The 26653-nt window shown below is 40.5% G+C and overlaps 2 protein-coding genes across 2 annotated transcripts; both read right to left on the bottom strand.

The window, feature by feature from the left end:
- Nucleotides 1-3545: 3545 nt before the first annotated feature.
- Nucleotides 3546-6070, bottom strand: LOC311111762 (homeobox protein Hox-A2a-like). The gene is made up of 2 exons (XM_084154585.1): nucleotides 5297-6070; nucleotides 3546-4656 (listed from the first exon to the last, which is right to left on the bottom strand). The coding sequence occupies exons 1-2, from the start codon at nucleotides 5658-5660 to the stop codon at nucleotides 3893-3895; spliced, it is 1128 nt and encodes a 375-aa protein (XP_084010711.1). The 5' UTR covers nucleotides 5661-6070; the 3' UTR covers nucleotides 3546-3892.
- A 3206-nt stretch (nucleotides 6071-9276) lies between these two features.
- On the bottom strand, nucleotides 9277-14841 carry LOC311111745 (homeobox protein Hox-A3a-like). Its single transcript, XM_084154559.1, has 2 exons — nucleotides 14256-14841; nucleotides 9277-10942 (listed from the first exon to the last, which is right to left on the bottom strand). The coding sequence occupies exons 1-2, from the start codon at nucleotides 14722-14724 to the stop codon at nucleotides 10143-10145; spliced, it is 1269 nt and encodes a 422-aa protein (XP_084010685.1). The 5' UTR covers nucleotides 14725-14841; the 3' UTR covers nucleotides 9277-10142.
- Between the last annotated feature and the right edge of the window lie 11812 nt (nucleotides 14842-26653).

Here is a 26653-nt window from a genome sequence, read left to right as displayed (position 1 = left end):
TTCTTATAACAGCCTCTGTAGGAATTCTCACAGGCTTTTTTTCCCCCCTACACTAGTAGCGTAGCTTCAAGAGCAATACCCATTTACAGTTATGAATACAGATCGGGCCCCCTTGCACTTGTGTAGCACGCCCCCGCAAAAAAAAGGGGTGGGGGGATCATGGATTACTGTTTAATTCTGATGTGAGACTGTGAGAACTTGTTGTAAAATTTACATTTAGGGGAAATTTATAGGGGAAAGTATTTGTTTTTGGAATTTTCTAAATACTGTCGGCTCTGTGCCTGGAAATGCCCTTGTCCGGAGCAAAGGATCCCAATTTCAAACTCTCCAAAAAAGTGTTTACAATTCTAAAAACTGGTAATAATGGATATTAACTGAAAAATGATGTCATGTAGTTTCTTGAAGTAGCCCTCTGTGACTTTAAAGAATATTTATCTCAAAACTGTAATTCCTGAAAGATGTGTCCGGAGATTTGGTCAAAATGTTTACATTTTTGTCATTTAGCAGACGCTCATATCCAGAGCGACTGTATACATTTTCATACTGGCCCGCCGTGGGAAACGAACCCACAACCCTGGCGTTGCAAGCGCCATGCTCTACCAACTGAGCTACAGGGGACATCTGTCAGATGTATCTAAAATACTAAATGAATCAGGAATGAGCAGGGTCAGCTACACCATAAGGACCCCTTATTCATGTCCTTATTACATGTAGTGCAACATGACCACTCATGGTCTGTAAAGTTCTCTACTTTTGATAGATTAAAACAAACAATATTGGAATAACCATGGTCACAACCATAAACTGTCAACTCCATCTTCCTGATATGTCTTCCTGATAGATTAGATAGAATATTAATTTTGATTCAAATATGTTACATTTAATTAGGTTTTAGAGTCATAAAGCAACTGAGGAAAAACAAAATTGCTACTGTGTACACTACTTGAATGAAGATTCAAAAATGCAATTTTTGTCAACTCTGTAAAACATAACAGATTTTTGTCTAACATCAAATCCGTCAGAGTACTTACAGATCTGATAGAATGGTTATGTTTTTCTTAGGGATTTTCAAATGAATAATTTTCCATATTTTACAAACGTTTGTATGAACTTTTATTTTTAGAGAATACAATATGTCTGCTTTGAAGATCTGTTGTCAATTCCGTCAGTGGCTTGTCAACTCCGTCACTGAAGGCTTAGATCGATTTTTTTGGTCAATATTCTGAAAATATATTTGAATCACTGTTCTGCAATATATGGGATATTGTTTGCTTTATAAATGTTGTTTTAATGTTCTAAATCTAGAAAAACATGCCAAAATGCTTCTCTCTTTTTTTTAAATAGTGCTTTAAAACAAAACAAAAATAAGTTTGGACATTTGTATCATATATTTGAATAATCTAATGTTAGAATTAAACAATCAAGGCCTTTAAACACTTGTTGGACACTAATTGAAAAATTTACGTTAGTTGGATTTTATAAAAATGAAATAAAATGTGGTTGTTCCTTTACATGGTGTGTGATAGCTGATACTTTGGTCTATCAAAATATATATTTCAGATTTTGTTAATATTAAGATAAATATTTGTGGGAAAAAGTTAAGATTGTCCCTTCTTTTAAAAATCCATGAGCTCTAAAACAGCAACATGTTCTCTCTGCCCCATGGCAACCCCCCCCTCCCACCCCACCCCCCTTGCTCTGACCTTGCGGGCCCCGCGAAATTGAGCTATGCCACTGCCCTCTTGGACACGGCAAGACTCCGATGTTGCAAACCATGAGACAGGACTAAAGTATCCTAACCATACCTACGCTATGCTTTAGGCCTACTCGTACCTTTTCTTCCTTCCTCTCTCGCTCTCTCTTTCTTTCGCTCTCTTCAACCGTGCACATAGCGCGTGGGCGCAGCACTCTTCGCCAGGCCATGAACGCTCAAAAATGCGTTTTGTGCGAACGTGGAATGGGTTGAGAGAAAAGGCGCATTGTTTCGGAATTATTTGGTTACCAGCCTTTGGAAACGAAAGCCCAAGTTGGATCAGAGTTGTATGGCCTAGTAAAGTAGCTTTGCTCTTGACATATGTGCATGGCATATGTGCATAGCCTATAGCCTACGCGTCCAGTCCTCCACTGCCCGTTTTTAAGAAATTCAATATTGGCTAAACGTCACTCCACCGATACGCTACAGTTGAATGTAATATGGTTATGCACTTTGCTTTGCAATGATACGTTTTACGATTGATCCATGCTATGTAGCAACTGGTGGTTAGTATGCCCACAAGCATTAGCATGTTGCGTGAAATATTGACAACTATATAACAGGATTGTAATATTTCTGCCCAAATCTCATACAACTCCAAGGTGAAATGAGTAAAAAATGCATTTCTCCAAGGCTGTGGAAAAATATATTTCTGCATATGGACATAAAACGTTTATAGCCAAAGCCATTTTGCCCTAATAGATTATTGTTATGAAAATCTCAGTTTAATCAAATATATTTATTGGCATACACTGCTCCCCAATCATTAAAAGCTTTAGAGCTATTTGTAGAAAATATAAAACGTTTAAAATGAATACTAATGTATAGGCCTGCAACAGCCTGTTTTGAATTAGGCTACTTATAGCACGAGGGGGATGAGACTGCTGCATGCTGCTGTACGCTTGGAGAGCCCGCGCGCTGTGTTTGAACAGCTATAAAAATTAATTATTACCAAAGGCCTACAAAGCTTCAGCGTTTTTAGCCTCGATTCGCGAATCCCATTTGAAAAAGTAAAGAGGGTTTTTATTTGTGCATTATACATCACAATTGGTCTCTTTGATAACGTTCTCATTCATGACGGGGTTTGATTTATGAGCTCGTGAAGGAAAACATGGCTCGAGCATTTGCCTCCACATGCACACAGCAAAGGGAGCTCGCAATAGGGAGCCATGCTATTGCTAGCATAGCATGTTCACAATTTTACTAACTTTACAACCAGAGAAAGTAAAAGAGGAAACGTATTCGATGTATTGTAGTAGCCTATGGAATTTCCTGTATACTCACCTCTGGTCTGCTTGGAATTGGACTAGACACGTTTTCTAAAGAGTTTCTGATTCAAAATTGTAAGCTGATATTTTTATTAAGCAAATTGTTAATATTAATTTTAACTCCATTCTGAAATTTCACAGCTATTTATATCACTGAAAGATAATTAAAAAGGTGCTAATTTGTAACTAACATAAACAGAATACAATCTCAAGGGCTCAAGGCCTCCACGATGAAGGCTCGTTTTTTTTTTATCCCACTCAACATTTATGCTTAGCCTACAATAGAATATAAACCATGCGTTTATTAGAATAAATATAGGATTCATACTCAGAGATACGGCTATATTGGCCTGCTTTCATCACACTATTTTGACTTGCAAATTAATTAGAGTACATTTGTATTCAGGTTGAGCTAATAAACATTGTATCGATTGGTAATTCCTCATTTCTATTTTTTGGGGTTGATAAAAATACTCTTTATACTTCATAAAAAGGTTTGGATAATAATAACAAAACACAATCTTGCAAGTTCCTTATGGCAAGTCAGATTTATTCTAACAAAAATATCCATGGTACTGTAAGCTATACAAAAATAAAATGACCAGAATTCATACTATTGTGCACATACCCATAATATTGCATCTTAAGAAATCAATTTGTTATTGTAATTGCAGGCCACAATGGTATATTTGTCCAGACTCTTACCTTGAATTAATCGACTAGGCCTAATCAATTAATCAATTAATCAATAAAAAGGAAATGTGCCGATCATATCAAACAACCACCAAAATTAACTTAATAGTTAATACCGGAGTTTTTTTCTTTCTTTAAATGTTCCGGTTTGAAAGTCTTGTTCTATTTTTGATTGATTTTAATAGCTCAGATGCTGTAAATCGATTGTAGTTAATGACTCCGAGAAAAAGTAGAAGCTGTCCGTAGATATGTCCAGATTGTCCACGGGGCTGTCCAGGGATTCTGACAAACTAGGCGAGGCGGCATCGGAGAGGTGAAGGCAAGAATCCGAGGAGAATACTTGGAAGTCGTGTATTGAGACGTCCATGGCTGCGGGACTACCGCCATTGTCCTGGCCAGATGCAGAGCCGGGCCCTATTGTTGACACGCAGCCTGGAACAGTGGGTGACGGGTTGGGGAAATGCTTCAGATTTTTGTCATTGCTGCTCAGTGGTAAAACTGTATAACTCTGGGCCTCGCCATTGTGCGGGCCAACATTCTGGAGCTGCTGGGAAGTACTCAGTGAGTTCTGCTGAAAGGAGCAGGCCCCTCTCTCCATAAGGGCCCCGGTCACTGTATTGAGGCTCTGCTCAAAAAGCGAGCCCTCATCCTCCTCGTCGCTCTGGGTCCTGTCCTCGGCACTCGGCTCTTTCCCCTCGCCATTGTGGTTCTCCTTGCACTGGGTCTGCCTCTTGTGCTTCATCCGCCGGTTCTGGAACCATACTTTGACCTGCCGCTCGGTGAGGTCCAGCAGGGCGGCTATCTCCACCCTCCTCGGTCGGCACAGATACTTGTTGAAGTGAAACTCCTTCTCCAGCTCCAGGAGCTGTGTGTTGGTGTACGCAGTCCTCAACCGCCGGGAGCCCTCTCCTCCTCCTCCACTTTCTAGAATCTCAGGCGAGCCTGAAACAGCAGCACATAAGCACATCAATCACAAGATAAAGAAGCATTACAATATGAACCACTTGATAATGCAATATTACTCCTGTATAAGCACAAACCACCAGAGAGTAACCTATTTAACACAGTGGCTATACTGCAGCAAAATGGCTGCTCATAGTAGCACCCTAGACATTCTCCCCAAAAAATAGCCTACTTGTAATATGGCTATTGATTAATTAATGCACACTATTGGACTAAGTCCTATAGCGCAACATATGTACATAATTTCCCCAAAAATACAGCAGAGAAAGAGAGAGAAAGCAGTAGTGTGGTCCAGACTGGGCTACTATACTAATGAATGCACGGCAACACTACTCTATCACTCTTCATTAGTGTCACACATCAAACTTTGGCACTGCTTTGCGAGGAAGGGCACCGTGGAAATCAAATAAATAATTGTACATTACTTAACTTTGCCAAAACTTTTCCGAGTAGAGTAACAATATGGATAACCCAATGCGCAATTGTGCACAGCAGATTAATTTCGATTAGGCTCTGCAACTTGGTAAGGACTAGCCTATTGCCACTCCTTCAAGTGCTTAGAAAGTGCATTCTGCATAAAAATGTCTTCCCTCTAAATTACCCCATAAAAACCACCCACCTTTCGGGGAGAAGCATACAGGTCCACTCGTTATGGCAGTCGCGGTGGAAGTCGGCAGGTGATTCTTCTTGGAGGCTTTCTTCTCCCGCATCCAGGGGTATTCCGGGGGTAGGGAGGCGGTGGGCAGCGGGATGCATCCATCGGGGCTGTGTCTGGGCCGGCTGTGCCTCGGGTGGGTGCCTGGGTTGAGGCTGGGAATGGTCTGCTCAAAAGGAGGAGGAATCAGTGTCGAGTGTGAAAGCGTCGAGCTCTTGATTGATGAACTTTGAAATGAATCACCGACAGGGGGGAAAGATGTCAGGCACTCAGCAAGCGAAGGCTGACTATTGATAAAACCGCTCTCTCGCTCGAATTCGTAATTCATCTCCGCTCGCTGAGAGCCGAGGAAAGTTTGCGGCACGTATTTTTATAAATGTCGCGGCTCAATGAGAAGGAGGTGGTGGCATTTTTTCGAATTCACTGATTACGGCCATGTGGTGACCGAACAGCTATTAAACTATTGAATTCATGGAGACAAGGTTGAAATCGGAACCAAGTCACATGATTACTTCTGCCCAATGACAATTTGGGGTTTAATCAAAAGAAGCCACTGTCTGCGTGATTGATCCAAAAACTCTGGTGAAGAACGCCTTGTCTCTATTGGGACGGCTGTTTTTATTTACACCTTTTTTCCGCCCGCCCCAGTTGATCGTCCCCTAGCCTCCTAGTCAACTCCACTAAGCTATACATGTGTTTTTAGAATGGCTGCCTGAGCGCTGTGACAGTGAAGTAACTGTAGTGCCCGGGCTCATGCACTCCTCTTTTCTCATATTGTTTGAGTGTGTCAAGAGAGAACGCCCCCGCGCCACCCAAATTACGCCAGTAGGTACACACTATGCATGCAGTCATTACCAAAGTTAGCCATTCATGTAGAGTTCTCTCTGGGACAAAACACCCCAAAAACTGATATTGAGAGCTCCTGACAGAAACAAACACCAACAATCCAGTGTGTTCCAAAACGGTAGAGTTTACAATATAGACTGTGTTCATAGACTTTCTTTTCAATACAAGCATAGATGGGCTATCGGTAAGGCTACTCATTGATATATGCAACTGGGAACAGAACATCATACCTATTATGGAGGCATGGGTTAATCATGCCTACTACACCGTTTTAGTGTCATCCACTTGTATGCAATACATTTATTACACATTAAGTAGTTCAATATTGTGTTTAACGCCCAAATCCCAAATGCACATGGAACATGTAAGCACACACACACACACACACACACACACACACAACCTCAGACAACCCTCAGACAAACACACACACACACACACACACACACACACAATCGATGTTGCTAAAATGATATGCACCTAATGCAAAAAAAAAGAAGGCTTTAAAATATCAAATTTAGTGTGCATGCATACCAATCATGTTCTGTTTAATTTGAGTCTGCAATTTTCTGGAAGTCATTATACTCTTTCTCTGTCTCTGCAATTATACCACTCTGCACAGCACTCCCAGTTACACTAAAGCAAGGTTGACCTATATGCTAACAATGTACTACGTTTAGGGAGAAAAATTCCAGACTGGCCTTCAAGCTGCTTCCCTTGGGGTTTCCACGGATAAGCGGGGTCACATCGGGCGTCTTAGCCTGGGTGAGATGGGTGGTGGGTGGACAAGGGCAAGAATGGAGGAAAGGATCCTCTTTACATTTAAACCTTATTTCTCACACATTTCTACTTGGTGCTATTGCACAGTGTAAAATAAACCCCTGCCATTGGAATAGGTCATTTTAACGAATACATTGCAGGGAGATTCTGTAGAAGGAAATCTGTATCGACTGAGCAGCTCCCACAGAGTTTGGTTATGTACAATCTGTAAAAGCCCCACTATGGATGTTTTTCGTCAAAACAGCCAGTAAGTAGATAAGTTGTATTCTTCAGAGAAAATAAAACTGGAAGAGTGAGTGGGAGAGAGGAGGAAAAGAAGTGGTAGGCCTCACTCAGTTTATTGCTTATATAGCAAACAAAGAATCCTGGAAGCCTGCGCGCGATCAATCTTACTCGCCAAAAGGTCTGACAGCTCGGTGCCCTCAGAACACATTTAAGGCTTCTAACTCTCCCCCGGATCAAATGCAGCCAGGAAGCGGCGAGCAACGCTGGCCATTTAGATTATAACACGTTTCTGTTCGCTGTCACATATTTTCTGTCGCTTAAGGGATGTTGTAAGACATTTAAAATAGAAGGAACATTTTGCAGAAGGGCAAATGCGCGTAAATGGTGAGTAGGCTAAACCAACATCGCCATTGCATTTTCTTTCTGGATTTTTTTTGTGGCGTATTTACCAAACGTCATTATTTTTCGTTGGAGCAAACAGTTGGGTTTGTTGGAGGTGAGGAAAGTCTGTGGTAAAGGACGGGCCTGAGGAGTAGACGGATGGCTTTTTGTAATTACGCATAGGCTTTGTGTGCGAGGCAATGAGTGGGTGGCTGCTTTCTGTAAACCCTACTCAGACCTACACATTTTTTTACAGGGGGATTCTGGGTGAATGACTTAGGACACCTTTCCCACGGATGGAAATACAATGAACGACAATTTCTTATTTCAACCCAATCCCTTATTTATGCTGCGTTAAAATCTCCTACATATGGGTCAAATCAATGTGTGTGTGTGTGTGTGTGTGTGTTTTGGATCCAGAGTTGCTCAGTCTGCTGACAGACCGTGGTTCAATTGTTCTAGGTTCCCCTGCTAACCATATGTCAGGATCAGTAATAGAGTGCCTGCCCTGTAATACGTCATTTTGTCGACATTGTAAAGGAAACAAATTCGACTACAGATTTTATAAAACATTTAAATAATCCTGAAATGCATTTAGAAGGGGATAACTATCAATTTACTCCACTAATAATTGTTTCTTCAATTACTGGTTGTGAAATTCTGAATGCACAATGCATGGCATTGAATGTTGATTTGTGTTCTCCATTATTGGCTTATACTGACCTATATTTCATCAATATGCTCACTGAATTATATTTGAAAATAAAAACTTGAATGTAGTCAAAGTAATTAAAGAGGATATACGTTTTATGCTATGTAAGACGGTTCTTTGTGTGAATTGAATTTGGGCCTGCCACAACAAAGGAAACTGTAGTACACATTCCCAAAAATGTGTCTTAAGAGAGACATACACAAGTTATAATTTTCATACTTATTTTACACCATTGCACAATAATAACAGCTGAAAATATGTCGATGACTTTTTGTTGCTTTTAAACGCTTGTAATTGTTATTGTGTGCAGCGAATCCGGGCCCATATACGCCTTTAGCTGCATCAGATAACCTATGACTCAAATATTTAATATGTCCTGTATTACATATCCATTCATTTAGTCTCATTTACATGTGTAAATAACTATAATTATGAGCTTAACAGTGCATGTTATGCATCCTATAGCGCCATAATAAATGTGAAATATGGGGCCTAAAATTGATTGATTGAATATAGGCCTATCAGCAAACTTTTTTCCCTTAACGATTTCTCATTTAACCTATTTTATCCTAACAGATACTGCAGAAGCTCCTCGTGACACTTTTATTATTATGGATGCGCCCATGCGGAGGAGGCTCTGGAACAAGGCCACCGCGAGATCTTCTGATGTGCCCACGCGCTAAAGGAGACAAAACGAGAGGACTTTGTACAATGTTTTCGGGATTTATTGTCACTATCAAATAAACAATTATGTTATAAATTACTATAGGTATTATTGATTCTGAGATAATGGGGATTACATTTTTTTGATGAAATAGCATGCCCTCTAAAGTCCTACCAGTTTTTTCCTCCTCACAAATACCTCCTCACAAATAATTTATGGGATAATAAGATGTTTATTATTATTATTATTAGGCCTATTATTATTGCTTAATTATTGTAGTTTGTGCCATTAAGTTATATGTTTAAATACCCTCGAAATTCAGGTTGAAAGATACAATTTATATTTCAATTCATTTATTTCTTTATTCGAACTGGAGCAGCATGGAATGTATGACATTGAAACAGAAACTTGGTGATATCTAGAATATTTGTTCAATAAAGAAACATCTAATATATGTCCGTCCTTCCAAGCATATGATTGCTTGATTTGCATTCGTAGAGAAATAAAATACCTCCTCGAAGAATAAAAAAATTACACCAACATATCAGTGTGCTGCTGAGGGTCTGTCTCGCTGTCGTCTGTCTGATGTCAGGTAAGCGGTAGAACCAGAACCTAGGTCTGGTTCCAATAGCCTCCAAATACAAAGAGCACAGTTCAAATAATACTAAAGAACTCCATATAACGTCGTCATATAAATAAATAACATTTTGAAAGTCCAACAGAACACAAGCTGGTTAGGTCGTAGGCTGGAGCTTCCAGACCTCCCTTTTTTTAAGGATCCTTCCACAAGTGCAACAAAATGCAAAACAATAACACAAAACAAATCTTCAACTGCTGATAAATACCAAAAAACTAACACATTCACATTAAAATAATACCATAAGATTTGTTTATATACCCTGTTTGATTTGTTTTTAGAAACAAGTTAAAGATTAAATAGGTCTATGCGTATGTGCCCCCGCGCTTGTCGTCTCAGATAATAGGTCTGTGTGGAACAATAACACTATAGCAAATAGAGAGAACATTTCAAGCAAGAGTGATTACTTTCCTATGCTACTTCACACATTAAACTATATAAAAAATAACAAATATAACCTAGAACAAAGAGAAGGTGGGAAAAGCTACTGAAGAAGAGAAGAAACAAAGCGATGGTGGTTCGAGAGGTAAGACAATGGGGCGGAGTGATCCAGGGTGCAACCCGGCTACAGATGCGTCAGTTTGGGCGCTTCCTGAATTCTTCCCTGAGAGTAGTGCGGCGTATTAAGGTCTGTGTACGTCTGATTTGGATCACATACTCTGTGATGGTGACTATTGCCCATAGTGATTGCTCCATTGTAGTCCATGTTTGTGGACGGCGGGTGCGAGAGATGGGTCAGGCCAAAAACGGAGGCCCTGTTGTTGGGCATCGAATCGATGTAACCTCCGCCTACATATACAGGGCTTCCCTGCTGCAAGTGCGTCCCATAGCCGCCATTGCTTTGGAGAGGATGCGCGTCATACTCGGGCGTAGCCGAGCCGCCAGTCCCGGGATACCTCTTCTGAGAGGGCGGGCAGTTGTTTAGGGAGCTGTTCAAGGGAGGGGGATATGACGTGGGCATACCGTATGCATTATGAGGGGGCTTATTGTAAGACGTTGGCGACTGGGACTCATAGGGGACACTGTTAACCAGAGAATGCATAGAGTTTAGGTATCCTCCACCCCCAACACCAGGAGATGGACCGAGGGGGCTCCGAGGGGACTGTCCCCCGGGAGAGGGCATCATGCCGCACCCTTTCTGGTCCTTTTTGTACTTCATCCTGCGGTTCTGGAACCAGATCTTAATCTGCCTCTCTGTGAGGTTGAGCAGGTTGGCCATCTCGACCCTGCGGGGTCTACAAAGGTAACGGTTGAAGTGGAACTCCTTCTCCAGTTCCACCAGTTGTGCGCTGGTATAAGCCGTCCGGGCTCTCTTCGACGCGGCAGACCCGCCCGGGGGGCTCTTGTCTCCAGGGCAACTCTCAACTGGCGGAAGAGGAAAAGGAAGACAGTCAATCAGTAACCAACCCCAGCAGCAAGCACAAGAACAAGACACCGAGTGACAAGATACATATAGCTGATAACACACGTCTCTCCACATGAACCCGACTCAAATACACATATCAATAAGAGTTCTACAAATGCAGACAAATCAGAGATGTCCACAACTAGACTGTGGATGTTACTAATGCAATTATATCAGACATATCATTAACTATGACTGTATACATGTAGGACAACTCTCAACTGTTAGCTATGCTTTACGTGAAAGCCAAATCAAAGTGGTTATAATTGTGTGTGTGTGTGTGTGTGTGTATGTGTGTGTGTGTTATACTACCTCCTATTTCCCACTGGAGCTTTTTTACCCTCATAGTACATGCATGTGCAATAGCAAATATCTGTATTCCTCACTGCGCATGAGCTAAAGCTCGCCTTGCCATCTCCTATGAGTCTCACCATGCTGAATGGCTGGGGCTCTGCCGCTGCACAGCAAGGTGTTGGTCTAGTTACCGTTTGTGGCAGGCTGCCAACACCTAATAAATATTGCTACTAGCTACTGTACAGCCAGAAGCTGGGCGTGAGGAATGCAGCATGGCATCATGTTATGAGTTAGCTCTTTTTAGAAATGGGGAGATGAATATTTTCACCATCTCTGTTTCAGAAACTAGGCTACTAATACTGCTGCTTTCCGAAAAATGCTATAATCGGGCTATAATCCAAATAATAATAATAATAAATGATCTTGTTTCATTGGTTAGGTACTTTTGAGGGATCTGTGATTGGAATTATTGGCATGTGTGTGTGTACAAATTAGCCAACATGTGCGTAAAATATGTCAAAAAGCAGTCCCACTGACTCATTTCAAAGACTAGTTTTGATTTACATTTGGTGGAAAATCAACTGTGAATTAAACGTAAAACCCAAAACAATTTCACCATGTCATTGGATTTAGGTTAAAAGTTGGGTGAAAAAAATACAAAATTCCCTTACATTTATGACTTTTTGCAAATCCAATCAGTTTTCCAAGTTGATTCAATGTCATCACATAGAATGTTTTTGTTGAAATTACGTGGAAAACGTTGATTCAACCAGTTTTTACCCAGTGGGGTAAGCCTAATAGAAGATTTTAAATCCCAAGATTTAGGCTAAGGTTTGAAATAGTCCCCTTGGCATCCATTTGGCAGACATCTTGACAGACTCATGATAAATGGGATTCAGCAGACCTTCTAGATGCCTGGAAACCCTACTTATTCACTTCTGACCAAATATATTCCCAAAAGGTGGACACAAATAGACCTACTAGCCTATGGAGACAACACGATTTGGTAAGGCCATGGGAATTTAAGCATCTTTCAACTTTGGGTTACATCGTTGGTAAACAACTTCCTCCCCCAAGTCTCCTAGCTTTTCCTCTAATCATAACAAAGAGAACAAATTGGAACAACTGTTTTTGTATGTTTGTTTGTTGTCCTGCATGGAATGTTGTGTGATCAGGGCCAATATATTATGTTTATTCTAGCAGCAAGTCAACGATAGAGCATATGGACAACAAATGGTGGAGCTAGGCCTAAAACTAAGAGGAATGCACCACAATGGAGTATTCTTCATGAACAGGCATACATCATAATAGATCATAAGGAATGCATAATAATAGAAGAACCATATTGACATCACAGGAGTGTATCTGGGGCGGCGGGTAGCTTATTGGGTAAGAGCGTTGTGCCAGTAACTGAAAGGTCGCTGGTTCTAATCCCCGAGCCGACTAGGTGAAAAATCTGTCGATTTTCCCTTAAGCAAGGCACTTACCCCTAATTGCTCCTGTAAATCGCTCTGGATAAGAGCGTCTGCTAAATATGTAAAATGTATACCTAATAAGTCTACATCATAAGGAATGCATTAGAATAACCATATTGACATCACAAGAGTGTATGCGTAATAGGGGTATTATACGTAATAGGTCATTTTCAATAGAACGTCACAATACGTTCGATTTGGCTTCTGGCGGGCAAGTAGGTGCCAGCTCCGCTAAAACCATTGACAACTACGTGCAGTTCCCAAAGGATTGTTAAATACACTTTATAACTATTTGGTTTTAATGTCATCAACTATTGAGCATAGTCATAACTACACATTTCATATTATTGCGCACATTTAGCTTGTTAACTAGTTTGCCATATTGCCATAATCTATTATTAGCTAGCTAGCCAATTTGACGTGGTCCATCAATCAATGTAGCCTATATCATGTCTGTCAGCAGCAATTGTAATTAAACACTCTTAAAAACAATGTTGAAAAGGGGATCATGTTAGATAACTTCGCTAGGTAGGCCTACATTGTTTGGAGAAAAAAGTAGCATACATTAGGTCTACTTACCACTCACTATATGTTTAGCCAACTGTACAAAGTTTCTACCCGTAGCTTGCTAAATTAACATTATAAGCTGACAGTACCACGGCAAAATGCGCACTTCTGCTGCTTGATAGGCAGAGCGCACAAAATATGGTAAATTAACCTAAACCACTCATACTTGTCAGGTATAGTTCACTTTTATTTTATATCACTCAAATATCAAATTAGTGGTGGCCAATACTGAGAGACATCATGAGGCTTGTTGTTTACTGATCATGAAAAGCATGCAGTTACTTGATGTATAACTCTGATGAATTTTTTGCATGGAATAATTGGAAATGTTTAGGTCTGACTATGCTTGTTGTCAATGGTTTTAGCGGAGCTGTGGGTCTCCTTGCCCCGAACCTTAGGCCTAGATCATACTAGAAAATAAGGAATATCACGATGGAGTAGGCCCGAGCAATACATTTAGAGAGTTAGGCCAACTTTTGAATTTTGAATATAGTTCTAATTCTTGACATACAGTTACATAGCATTGTTTAAATATTCTCCATGTTATGTTAATGGCGAGCTAACATGGCTGCCAGAGAATGTTGAAGTGTCATGATGCAGAATCCGCATTGGCCCAACTCTCTAAATACATGGCTCTGAGTAGGCTTGCATAATAGATAATAAGCCACACATCATAATGGTTAACTATTGTTTGTTCAATTGTGAGGGAAAAGTTTGAGAATATGAATGTATGCAAAGTAGGGAAATAATCAAACATATTGTACCTTGGTTGGTTCATCTGATAAAAATATATACATAATTGGTGACTTGGGGGGGCATGTATGTAGGCTAACTGTATCATGTATCAGTAATGGGTCACAGAACCACATGTTTACGCATGAACAATGGGTTGTATTTTATCACGTGTTTCCTCAGAAGTGGCGTCTAGGTCATATACCTGAGCTGGAGCTACTGGTTTTAGGCTTCTGGTTCTGACGGGACTCTTTCATCCAGGGGAAGATGTGCTTCCGGGTGGTGTTCGGCGAGCCGTGCACCGAGCTCTTTGAGTTGGGTTGACAGGAGCCGTTGCTCGTGTTCTGGTTGTGAGAACCGGGGGACTGTGACTGGGGAGGGGGTGGTGGGACAGCCACCGACATCTGCGGTTGATTGCTTTCGGTGAGGACGGGTGGCTGCGCTGCCTGGATGGCCGTACCCCTATCGCAGTTCTCCGCCATCTCCCCCGGCTTCTGCAGGGCGACCAAGCCGTCTGGGGACTGCAAGGAGCAGGCGGGTCGATGGTACTCACTTTCCACATGAGAGGCCCGGGGATATTGGACCTGATTGGCATCATAACTGAAGCCATTTGCGCTTTGATACGGGTAGCCACTGTAAATTGCGGAGCTGTCGTAGTAGGTTGCCTTCTGCATCTCGCCGTTTCCCAATATTTATTTCAGAAACTGACAGGGTCTTGACACCCTTGTTGAATAACATTGGCACCCCTTGGTCACGTGACACCTCTTCGCCAATGGCCTCCTCGGGTGAACCTAGGGTTACAAGAAGCACGGTGAGGAGAAGAAATGGTGGCGATCCATCTTACTTTTCAATAAAGGGCTGACACCAGATACTATGGAGGCAAGATAGGGGCAACAGTTCTCTGGCTGTTATCGTTTACCTTCTGGTTAACAACACAGGGAACAAAGGCATGCACAAACCTCATCTGCACTTAACTGAATCAAAATAAATGCGTTTATAAAAGCATACCAATTGTGCAATATTAATATTGGTGCCAAAATGAAATGAGAAAAAAAGTAGTTTCACAGATTAATTGTAAACCACCAAACGAAAGGCCTGTCGGGAACTGGGCCTATGACTTACTTTGAATGGGTTATTTTTAGGTAGGCATAATTATTATTACTATTATTATTATTATTATTATTAATATAACATGTAATGAACAAGATAAAATACACTTAAAATCCCCCAAAATCGTTGGAATAGGCCTGGATCGTTTCAGGTTATTAGTCAAATGCTTTCTCTCCCCAGAGCGGGCCAGCAGTGTGCTGTAGTCTCTACCACAACCCAGCCACCTGGCTAAAAGCATAAACAACCACATTCCCCAGTTTTTGCTGCATGTTTGTGTGGAACCAAGATGGATGAGGGCCAGGAGGAAACCTGTAAAACCGCATCTCCATGACCACGACGTGAACTTTCCCTCGCAGGCCTATAATAAAGGCTCCTGTCGGTGCTGTCGGCGAAGTCGGGTGATATATGGGGGTCAGTAGGCAAGGGCGGGACGGCGCAATGCAGACAGCGGCTCAGTGAACAGCTAGGCTATGGCTCGGTATTCAGGAAGACAGAAATCCGGCATGTAGCCTAGAACTATAGGCGTACTACTAGGCTAGGAAGTACCTATTGTGGATCCAATGAGTAGGAATGCTCAACTACTGCTAGTAGTCTACTCACTGAGGTAGGAAAACTGGGGTCATATCCATTGAGAAGTTATTGAAAAACTATCCAATTGAAATTATAGGTCTTTATATATATATATATATATATATATATATATATATATATATTTGATGAGGGCAAATGGGTACAACACACACGTTTTAAAAAATAAAATAGTTGGGTTTTCCTTAGAATGGTTTTAGGCTTAATGTGTGAAGCGTTGTAGTTTAGATCAAGTAGGAACAATAAGCTAAAGCTATTGTCACACCTGCTAATGGGAATTATGTGAATAATTAATAATAAACGAGTTATTCGATGCAGCAGTATCCTTTCACAAACTATCTCAAATGTGAAACTAGTTTCCTAGCTAAAGAAATATGAGGCAGGTTAATGTAGGCTATTGTAGAATCCTAAATGAAAACATGAACATCCTATTGTGTAGCCTAGTTAAATCAGTGCAAAAGACATACCACCATGATAAAATGGTGATAGCCAACAAGTGGAGAAGGTTTGTGATAATGATTTATATTAATTTTATTTGTATTAGAAATAAATATATTACTACTATTTTAGTACAATATACAGCTAACTTGGGCAATAGTAATATTACGCCTAGTGATACTATAATAAATCAATCATGTCAATATTAAAAATGACCATGATCTTCATATAAGATCACCTAAGAAATTTTAAAATAACAGAACATAGATAATTTGTTAACTACGGCTCGTTATAGCACAATACACTACGACAAACAAAAACTGTCTGAAAACCAGACCCTCTTGACCTCAACACACCGCAGAATTAAAATGAATATCACATCCCATCACCACATCTGCTATGAAAGCAATGCTTTGGAATACATATCAGAAAGCTTTTTGATGAATTTCCAAATCAATAGTAGTCTGATAGAAAAAAGAAAAACATGGCAGAAAAGAGAAGACAGGTTCGAACCTTCGAATACTCAGCCCCCCGCTCCGCGCGAGAGAGAAATCTGTCTGCCTGTGTTGTGTGTGAACTCTTCCTGAACCGAGATGTAAGTCATACGGTGATAAATCACCGCGCGACACAAACTCCGCCATTTACAACCGAGAGAGATACTATTTCTGGCCCGCTTACCTTATCCTCTGACAATGAATGCAAAGCACAAGGCAATATGTTCTCATTCAGCGACGAAATCGATCAAAACAGTAGTCCGGAGAAAAAGTTTAGGCAGAGCGAGCTGGGGTATAAGCAGCAGCACCAACCTGCGCCTAGCTCATACAGGACTCATCGGCCACAACAAAAAAGGGATGGGGCGAGTGGCTCTGTGTGTAGAAGAAACAAAATCCCTTTTTTTTTGTTCGATGTTTGAAGGGTAAACCGAGATAATGAAAGCAGGCGCGAGCACTCGGGTCGCCCAGATAAGCGCTATCGGCCCTCCCGGTTGAACTTATCACATGCTAGAGCAGTGCCCATGTCTTATACCAATATTAAACCTAGCCAGGGCTATGAACTATGTTTTTGGGCACAAGTACCATGAAGACATCACCAGAACAGTGAACTCCCCCGAAACATAGCGTCACCATAGACAAGAAAAATTATGCAAATGAACTAGTGCCTTGGACACAGAAAGTCACTTCAAATCGTGTGGCTCTCCTCCCCCACGCGATGAAGTAGTATGGTAAAAAAAAAAAGTCAAAATATCCATTACAAAAACCATGAACACCCATCCCTTAAGTGTTTTATGGCATTTGTTGTTATTTATTCAACACAGAATCGAAGAATGACTGGATGAAATGATGGGAGAGTACACAGCTTTACGCAGCACAGCAGATGATGACAACGGAACATTACCATTACTATGAGAGGGATAAAGCGCGTCCATCCACAGCTTAATCATTAACCAACACTTTTGCATTTTATGTAGCCTATCAAGCCTTTCATTTACGAATTGTGCTGGGAATTTGTTTTCTTGTTGTTGTTGCAATATTCGACTAATTTCTACATTCCTAGAATTTGGTTGTTGTTGTTTTTTTTGCAATATTCGACTAATTTCTAAATTCCTAGGATCGAATATGTCTGTTTCCTGAATGGTTAGAAAATATATAAATTATGCGTTTATGAACTGGGGACGCCGCGGATCAAAGCCTTGGTTGGGATGAACCAAGGGAAAGACCCCCATCGGGCTCTGGGTTAGAAAATCAAAAGAAAGTACACCTCCAAAAGGGAAAACAGAGGCGGGAGACAAGAGAAACGGGGGAGAGAGAAACCGAGAGCATGGGGGAACCCTATGCATGTGAATGGTGTCGTTTGCGGACAAAGCAAAACGATTTATGTCCTCTTGCATCTCAAGGCACTAAACACGTCTAGAGCACTGCTTCTCTGGTCGTCTGAGGCCGCATGGTGGATGGATGGAAGGACAGATTCAGCCACACAATAAAAAGGTAGAACATTCAGACGGCGTGGGAGGGTGAGTGGGACCAAAATTCATGCGTGAGGATATTTTTTAGCAACGTTGCCTTTCTTTTTTCAAAGCAGAATAGTGACTTGGTATAATTATTTACTGCTTTGTGTTTTTTCTCGAAATGCTGAGTCATGATTTTCCTTAATTTGGGTCCTAACTACTGGGTTAGATGTCATGGAGATAGTGGGAACAGAAGGCGGATTGATATTAATACAAAAAGGACGAATACAAACCACCCAAAAACTACTTTTGGGGAGTAACATTGTGCCAATTTATAGCAAGTGTAATCTACAGCCTACGCCAAGGCAGATGGTTTTCAGATAGAGGGATTTTTGAATGGAACAAGGCATCGCTCCAAGAGCTGCGATTCCCCCCGTCGTTTTTATAGTAACAAATTACACTACAAAAAACATGTGGAAGAGAACGAATTATTGCTCTCATGCGTTTCATATCACCACTATAAGCTATATAGGAAGTGTACAGGCTATGGATGTGTGTGTACAAGCCTGTGTGTGAATGTGCTGGAGTAGGCGTCTCTGTGCTACTTATTAGAATTGAATAAGGATATGACCATCAAGCATTTCTAACAGAAATCGATAAGGACATAATATGGACTTACCAAAGGCAGGGCAGGGTCTCGTGAAGACCGTAGGATGGATGGGATTTATTTAGGCAGAATTCTGAAAGAAAATGTAAAATGAACGTTACTTTAGCCAACCTGTTTTTTCCCTAATAAACATATAGGTCCAATATTCCACCTAACATTTAAATGCGAAATTCATATCAATAAGAACAATGTGCATAATATAGGAGTAGCCTAAAACCATATTTCCAGAAGAGAGTAGGCTAGGCCTAATGAAAACGCCAAGTAGCCTAACAATATTTGCATTAGACTAATTACTTTTGAACAATAAATTAATTCAACATTAGCAGCCTAAACCAGTCAAGCAAATTCACCAAATTACGATAATAGGCTATAGCCCAGTAGTTTAAATAATTTTAATATGGCCTATCTTGCTGTGTGTCCAAATGTAAATATTGTATCATATTGTAATCCTATTTGTTCGTTGTGCAACAAAGTTAGTGAATATTCTTTAAGTTAGACTTATTATCCACATTATTATAAATATCAATATGACTTTTTTGTCTTATTAAGCAAATTATTGCTAGTAATAAAAATAATACATTTCAAAACAATCACATGTATTTTTCAACATTAACGTTATCTTATACAATTACAAAAACTAAACTATCAAGAAAACAAAAAGTAGCTTGCACTATAATTGCTGTAGCTTTTCTGTTTTTGTGTGTATTTTTCTCCACCATTGGAATTGGATCGAGTAGTCATTAGCGCTCGCGCAATGGCTGCCCCAAGTCCCCGCGCCCATAAATCACACGCGAGCGCGGTGACCTCAGCGCGGCCGCGCGGTCCTATATGACACTCGGTCTACCATTATATCCTCGTTTCCCTGGCAGAGCCGCACAACCCCAAAGCTTTTCTTTACTTTTTATGTACCTCAACTTGATGTATCCTTTCCCGAGAAAACCCATGTTTAACACCACAAATGTATGTATTTTATAGGGAAAGGAATTACACCTCAGAGCAGGACGTCATGACTGCATTCACCTCTGTTTTTGTTGTTGTTATTTTCTTACCAACAGACGTTTAAATGGCTGGGTTTATATACAAACAGCTATCTAGGCCAACTGCACATCTGATGTGGCTATGGCTGCATAAACTGCATACGGTTTTCTAGCTAAACAATTGAGTGTCTGTACTATTCTGAGCTAGGATTCTGATCAAAATGAAACTGAAAATTAAAAATTAAAAAAATATATTATTTTATTGTGATATATAACACCAATGGAGTAAGGCTAGACCATGGGATGGGGAATTGTTGTGTGGACTTTGAAGCCAACTAAAATATTCACACAGGATAGTGAAGCAAATATAATTGAAGTTATGTTTCATGTAGCCTAATTCATTTTAGTAGCCTGGCACTGAAAATCGACGATATCTCCAACAACTTGAAAATCTATACTCTTTAAAAATGATCGAGTTTTACTTTTCCAGCCAGGCAAAACCATTGAGTCTTTTCGGCTTACTGACCTCTGCCTCGCGCGGCAATAACTCACGATAGTAATGAACAATCGGCGGAAATACCTCAAAATAAAATCCATCATCCCCAAGCACAAACTCTGACTCTGTCCGCGAGGAAAAACATATCCGTCCGTGACAGCAGTATAATACCATCCACAAAAAGCAAGAACCTCTCTCTCTCCCTGTCGCTCTCTTTCTCTCTCCCTCTTTCTTTCTCTCCTCGGCAAAAGTCTACAAAGCCCCGACTAAACTCACGGAAAGTGGGGGATGTGCGTAATCAGCAACGCATGGCCAGACCGGGGCTCCGGTTTTCTCCCCGTGCCATAACACCGCGCCGTATTATGCGTCCTGCTCACGTGACACCACGTCAACTTAAAAATCCCTTTTATTTGAGCCCGTGAATCATTAATGGAGGCAGTCATTGCCCCTGAGGAGAAACGGATCACTTTGGAGGGAGGAAAAAGAGGGGTACATGATACTGCAATGTATCTGGCGTTGGGACAGGTCTCTCGCAGTGCCTCTCGCAGTGCCTCTCTACTTCCACACAACTCGCCTGATTCCGAGGCGTGTGTGTTCTGTCAGTTTTGGAGGTTCCTATATTTAGTGCCTATTAACGTAATCAGAGATCGCTAATCCCGATGTAAAATACTGTGATGCTAGGCTTATTAGCCTTGAGCCACGGGAAGAGCAAGGGATGTGTTTGGTGCTGCGGTGTGACAATTCTCACTATGTGAGATAGAGAGAGGGCTTTTCCTCAAGGAAGCCCCTTATGGGTGGCGGATTGCTCACTCAACACCCGAGTCACCCCCTACTTTTTTATAGAGAGATATGTCTGGGGCTATTGTGTGCAGAGTGTGCAGAGGCACTCAATATCACCCCCACTCCACTATACATCACCCCACATCCCCGAGCTATACAACCAATCACTCACCCACTCACTCACTCAGTCAATAGCCTACATGCTGGCGGCCGAATCGAAATCAAATATCTCATAGTTACCTCTCCGAACGCTGTGTAAAGGTGTGCGTCCCGGTAGCGGTGAGTGTGAGTGTCAGTTAGTCAGTCAGTGCTGATCTGAGCGGAGAGGAGAGGGTGCATGAGGGAGCGCAATGAGCTGGTTCTTTACCTCCCTGGTCAGTGCATCGACCCTCCATTCAACCTGCAACTCTTACGCATTTCCTACAGCCAGTTAAGTGATGCTGGAAATTATAGTTTTGCGCAGAGGGCATACTCAAATCCCAGTATGGGGAGGGGAAAGGATCAGGTGGTAATATGGCAACTAGCCTACTCTTCATGTTCCCATGAAAACTTATGAGATGAGGGTAAACGACAATAATTATCTTTGAAATAAATGTATATTCTACTGCAATGCCTAATAGACCCACAACTTAAGTTATGAACGGTATGGTGGCCCACTTCGTTGTATCGTTTAACCTTGTCCGGAAGAGCAGCCCTTCTCTCGGCGCCGTTTGGCGCTTGTTTTCTGTCAACACTGAGCAGCGGGTGTGGAAATGTTCCACCATAACTATTAATCACGTCAAGCGGACATGGACCGCATCCCACTCCCACACCACAGCACCCTTTGTCTTCTCAAACTACAACTTGAGCCGTTTAAACTTTAAAAACTCCGAGCAGGAGTGGACCATCTCTTATCAATTTACCTTTCAGACCACTTTGTGGAAGATTTGGAGTGAGGAGGTTCTGATTTTATGATTTATGTTGGGTTATAATTATGGGTGAATCAGATTTGATTAGCATAAATTATTTTTCTTGTTTTTGTGAAGAGGTGAAGTCATTTAAACTCATTTTTAGAGTAAGGCCTTTACTTTGGGATACATTTTGGTGATACAGAAATTTGATTGATGTATTTCTCTGTTCTTCTAGTTCGGCCAGGTTTGCATACCACTCCACCAGCGCCGAGTGCACGTGCATGGCAATGCCGGAGAGGGTCTGTGGCTCGAGCTGACGGTGGACAGAAAACAGACCCTCTCTCCCACGCCGCGTTTCGCCACCGCACCTGAACTTTTTCCTGACCCAAGTCGAGGCCCGGAGAGTCGAGTGTGAAGTTATTTGGGGTCAAAAACAAGGAGAGGATGGAGACTATAAAACCAATTAAGAACATAGCTAAACCTCCGTTTTCAGCTGGGAAAGTTTTGGATACTTTTTGGGAGGGGCGCTTGTTGTTTTCAGCAGTTTCAAGTTTAAAGGTTTATTCGCCACTGCACAGAATACAACAGGTGTAAAACAGTACAGTGAAATTCTTGCCTTGAGAGTTCGTTCCAATAATGCAGTGATAATAATATAGACAATAATATAAAATATAATACTAAATACAATTAAGAATAAAAACCACACAAGATGATTAGCCTATTATAGCATTTGGTTAGCTTCTTTGTTTATACTTTTTCTGAGTTAGTTGTTCAGATATATCAAACTCCCAACATTCCCCGGCCACCAAGAGGACTTGAGCCGTAGACCTCTCCACACCCTCTGTCTTTGGGTGTTCGCCAGACGGCGGTGGCTATAGGCTACATATCTCCCCACAATGTTGACATTTGAAGCTCTTAACAGCGAGCCTTTGGTCACCGATACACTCAGCCGAAGATAACTCTTTCTCGGTGGTTTACATTGACCAACATCAAGGCTAATGCGAAATTCAACGCCTTAAACTGGCTTGGCGTCCATGCTAAAACAGAGAAGCCTCGGTGGATTTCGCTATACACGACTACACGGACTGACTTCTGTTCTGCTGGTTTGTTTCAGTATATATTGTAGAAATAAAACAGTAGTGGTATTAATGTTGAAATTTTGTTGTAATACTTTTTAATGTATTTCAATTGCCACTTTTGATAGGTTAATGTTATATTTAGTGCATTGAAGAGCTGATTATAAACATTATAGGGTAATAACAAGACTAAACTTCCTAATTTGACCTCAGAGCAATAATAATGCTGTAAAATAATAATAATAATAATAATAATAGCAATAATAATGATAACAATAATAATAGGCCTACACATTATGAATGGCACATTTAATTCAACTAGCCTCTGGGAAGCTAAACTGAAACTAAGACACAACCGCTCAAAGCCATTTTGAACATATTTATAGACTTATCATTATTACACATTTTTATATTGTATGCTACATTAATGTTCAATAACAGCCTTATAGCCTAAAGTCAGTCTTTCGTGGAGAGGATGGTAATCTGTTAATGTTTAACTGAGTTCTTGATTGTTCTTTGTGCCTTCTCTGTTTGAGGCGCCCATTCGGCAATGTGGATAACTCATTCATGCACAATAGCCTGATATTTGCCCTCTAAAACTTTGCATGTGTGGCTCACAAGACGAGGCATGGGTTAACATGCACATAAATTGGTACAAAATACTTTGAAAACAGTTATCTTTACCTAATGAAAACTGAATAAAACGTAAATTACTACTACACTACTTCAACATGAATGCATTGTTTTACCAAAATCTGACAATCCTTTCAATTCATGTCAATACAACTTTATGTATCCCATCAGAGACAAATGTGACAGTATGTTGAGTGTGCAAAAAACATGGAATCTCTTCCTTGCTCAGGGTCATTGGGTTGCTCTGAGGTAAGGTATCTTGTGATCACTTATGTCCAATGCCAATATACAATTATTTTCAATTAGGCCTACCTTATTCATGCTCAATTAACGAAGTGGCATTTCTGAATGTAAGCCACAGGTCAGGAGCACACAAGAAGTCTCACTGCACCTCTTTGTCAATCGCAGCAGTCCTATAACAACGGGGTATCAGTTCATATTTTATAAATGAAATGTTCAGTTTTATAGAAGTTCTCTCATCGTTGCTGCCACCTTGCAATTCCGTATCCCCCTCCTCTCCCTTTTGAGTCAATTTAGTGTAGATTTGCCCAGAAATATAATATTATGTAAAAGCACAGACGCTATACAGAAGTTTGTGCTTTTCCACATGCTGATGCACCTTGTATATAACGCCAGGGTGTGTTCCTTGAACACAAGTTGAATGCCATATCCTACCACAATAACTGCCTCAGATAGTATATTATCATTGGAAAAAGTACATCTTCATATGAGTAATATTCAGATTCCAGGTAACAATTTAGAAATTGATCGTTTTAAAGTTTTCAAATGGCTACATGACCGTAACGCTTACGCATTTTGGTCACAAGGAACCAGTCTCCTAGCAGAGGAGTCTAACCCACAGAGCTGCGGGTTAACAGGAGGTTGATGCTGGTGAGCAAGAAAGCCTTATAACAAAGCAGCAGCTGAATATACACTGTTACAAATTAATCACAACAAAATTACCAATGACCTGGATAGTTACAATGATCTCAACCTTTAACATATTGCTATGTAAAGAAATGAAAAACAGAAGTTATTTAGGAAAGAAAGTGTCCAAATCTACTCACAATCAGACAACACGGGCTCTATCCACCAGGGAAAGGACGGACAGGAGTGAGAATTTAGCGGAGAGGAATATTTGATTCGTGCTCCACCGAGGATCACTTCAAATGAAAATACTGCCGATTTTCATATCTATTTCTGACCCGAGGGCATTCATTATTGAACAAGTCACGTGAGTTATCATATTAACATTTTAGTACATTGGGGGTGACCTCTATTCGGGTATTAAATTAACTCAAATGTCTAATTTAACTATCTCGACATCGTGAGAGACTGCGTAAAACCTGTGCCAATCAAACAAAATGCCAATTTCTCAACTCCACGTCTGCACCAAGTGCTGGCACAGAAAATTTGGCTAGATAATTCTGTGTAATTTAAAATGTTTCCATAATGCATTACATTGAATTGCACTTGAATCCACTTAAAGCTCAGATGGAGTTTGCGAAGATGAAGCCCTAATACGCATTTCTTTCCTGCTGTGCCCAATGCCATTTGATAAGAAAATACTCTGATTGTTATGCATATGCTATAACATTCCACTCAGGCCTACTTATATATAATAAGTAGCCATGGCTTCTGTCTTCTGTCTATCAAAGATGGATCATGTGCTTTTAAAGTCAAATACGAAGATTAAAAATGCTGCTTATGGAGAACAATAATAATGGCCTTGAATAACTGGTTGTTCATTTCGTTAACATATCCACTCGGAACTCATTGTTAGAGTCCATAACTATAAGAATGGGTTTCATTTACTAGAATAATGTAGATCCTTTGGAGAGGTCAACTAGGTCTCTTTTATATATATATGTATATATATACATATAAGCCACGGAGGTCTGGACATTGTGTGTCGTAAGGTCAGAGGTCAAGCGGAGTGCTGCTAGTCGATGATTGGTCAGATACTGTTGTGTCCTCTAGTTGAACCCTCTAGATTGTTTAGAAGAAAATGCACATTATCCTTATAATAAAAAATGAAAACAGTAGTAGCCAGATGTGTGGCCAAATGCTTCGCTATAATATAATAGGTCTCTATGGGGCTACATAAAGTTTGGGGTAAATGTATTACTATGGTAGTAAGTCATATCCTATTTCAATTTGCAACACTCTCATACTTTTGTAATACTGTCATATAGTAGTAGTTTACAGATTATCAACAAATATGCACACACAATTTAGTTTTTTATTGTGTTAACTGTATATGTAATGATAAACATGGCCCGTAAATAAAGCTGTTTAGTTTAATAGCAGTTTTATAGCACTCTTGAAAGTTCACTGAGAAAGATGCATCTGGTTGAAAAATAAAATGTTATTTGAAAGTTCACTGAGAAAGATTCATCTGGTTGAAAAATTAAATGTTATTGGAGTTTTATGCCCACTTTACGCACAACGATATTTCTGGATGATTGTGCATCTTTGGCTGTGAAACTACATTTACTGAATGTCTTAGGACTGTGAACTTGCAAGGTGTGGGCTTTTGTATATATTTACTGACGTTTTAGGGGTCGCCTATAGGAATATCACTGGTCTGAGTTGTTTTGTCCAGAAAAAACGAAAGTGGACAAACAAAGCAAAATTCAACACCCAGCACAGCTCTCCATAATTAGGTGAATTGTATTCCTTATAACGTCCATTACGCACGCACATTCGAAGCACTGGATAGCTCATTCAAAGTCTTCAATCCCTGTTGGGAACAGTGTAACGTCATTAGAAACTGTATGAAAAGTATTGTTATGTCATACACGTTAAAGAAATAAGCACTATGCTTATTGAGTTTGTGAGCCTTGTTAAATCATCCACACCCTTTGTGCGGCCTTTGACATAGGCCTACGCAATAGACAAGCTATGCTATTGTTACCATAGCATTCAATAATTTGATCTAACTCAATGCATATTATTCAGAAATATCTTATAACATTATATGCAAACCAATATCAGCCATAT

This window comes from Coregonus lavaretus (assembly GCF_964263955.1).
Source record: "Coregonus lavaretus genome assembly, chromosome: 3".
Taxonomy (NCBI): Eukaryota; Metazoa; Chordata; class Actinopteri; order Salmoniformes; family Salmonidae; genus Coregonus; species Coregonus lavaretus.
This window is presented reverse-complemented; position numbering and strand designations above follow the sequence as displayed.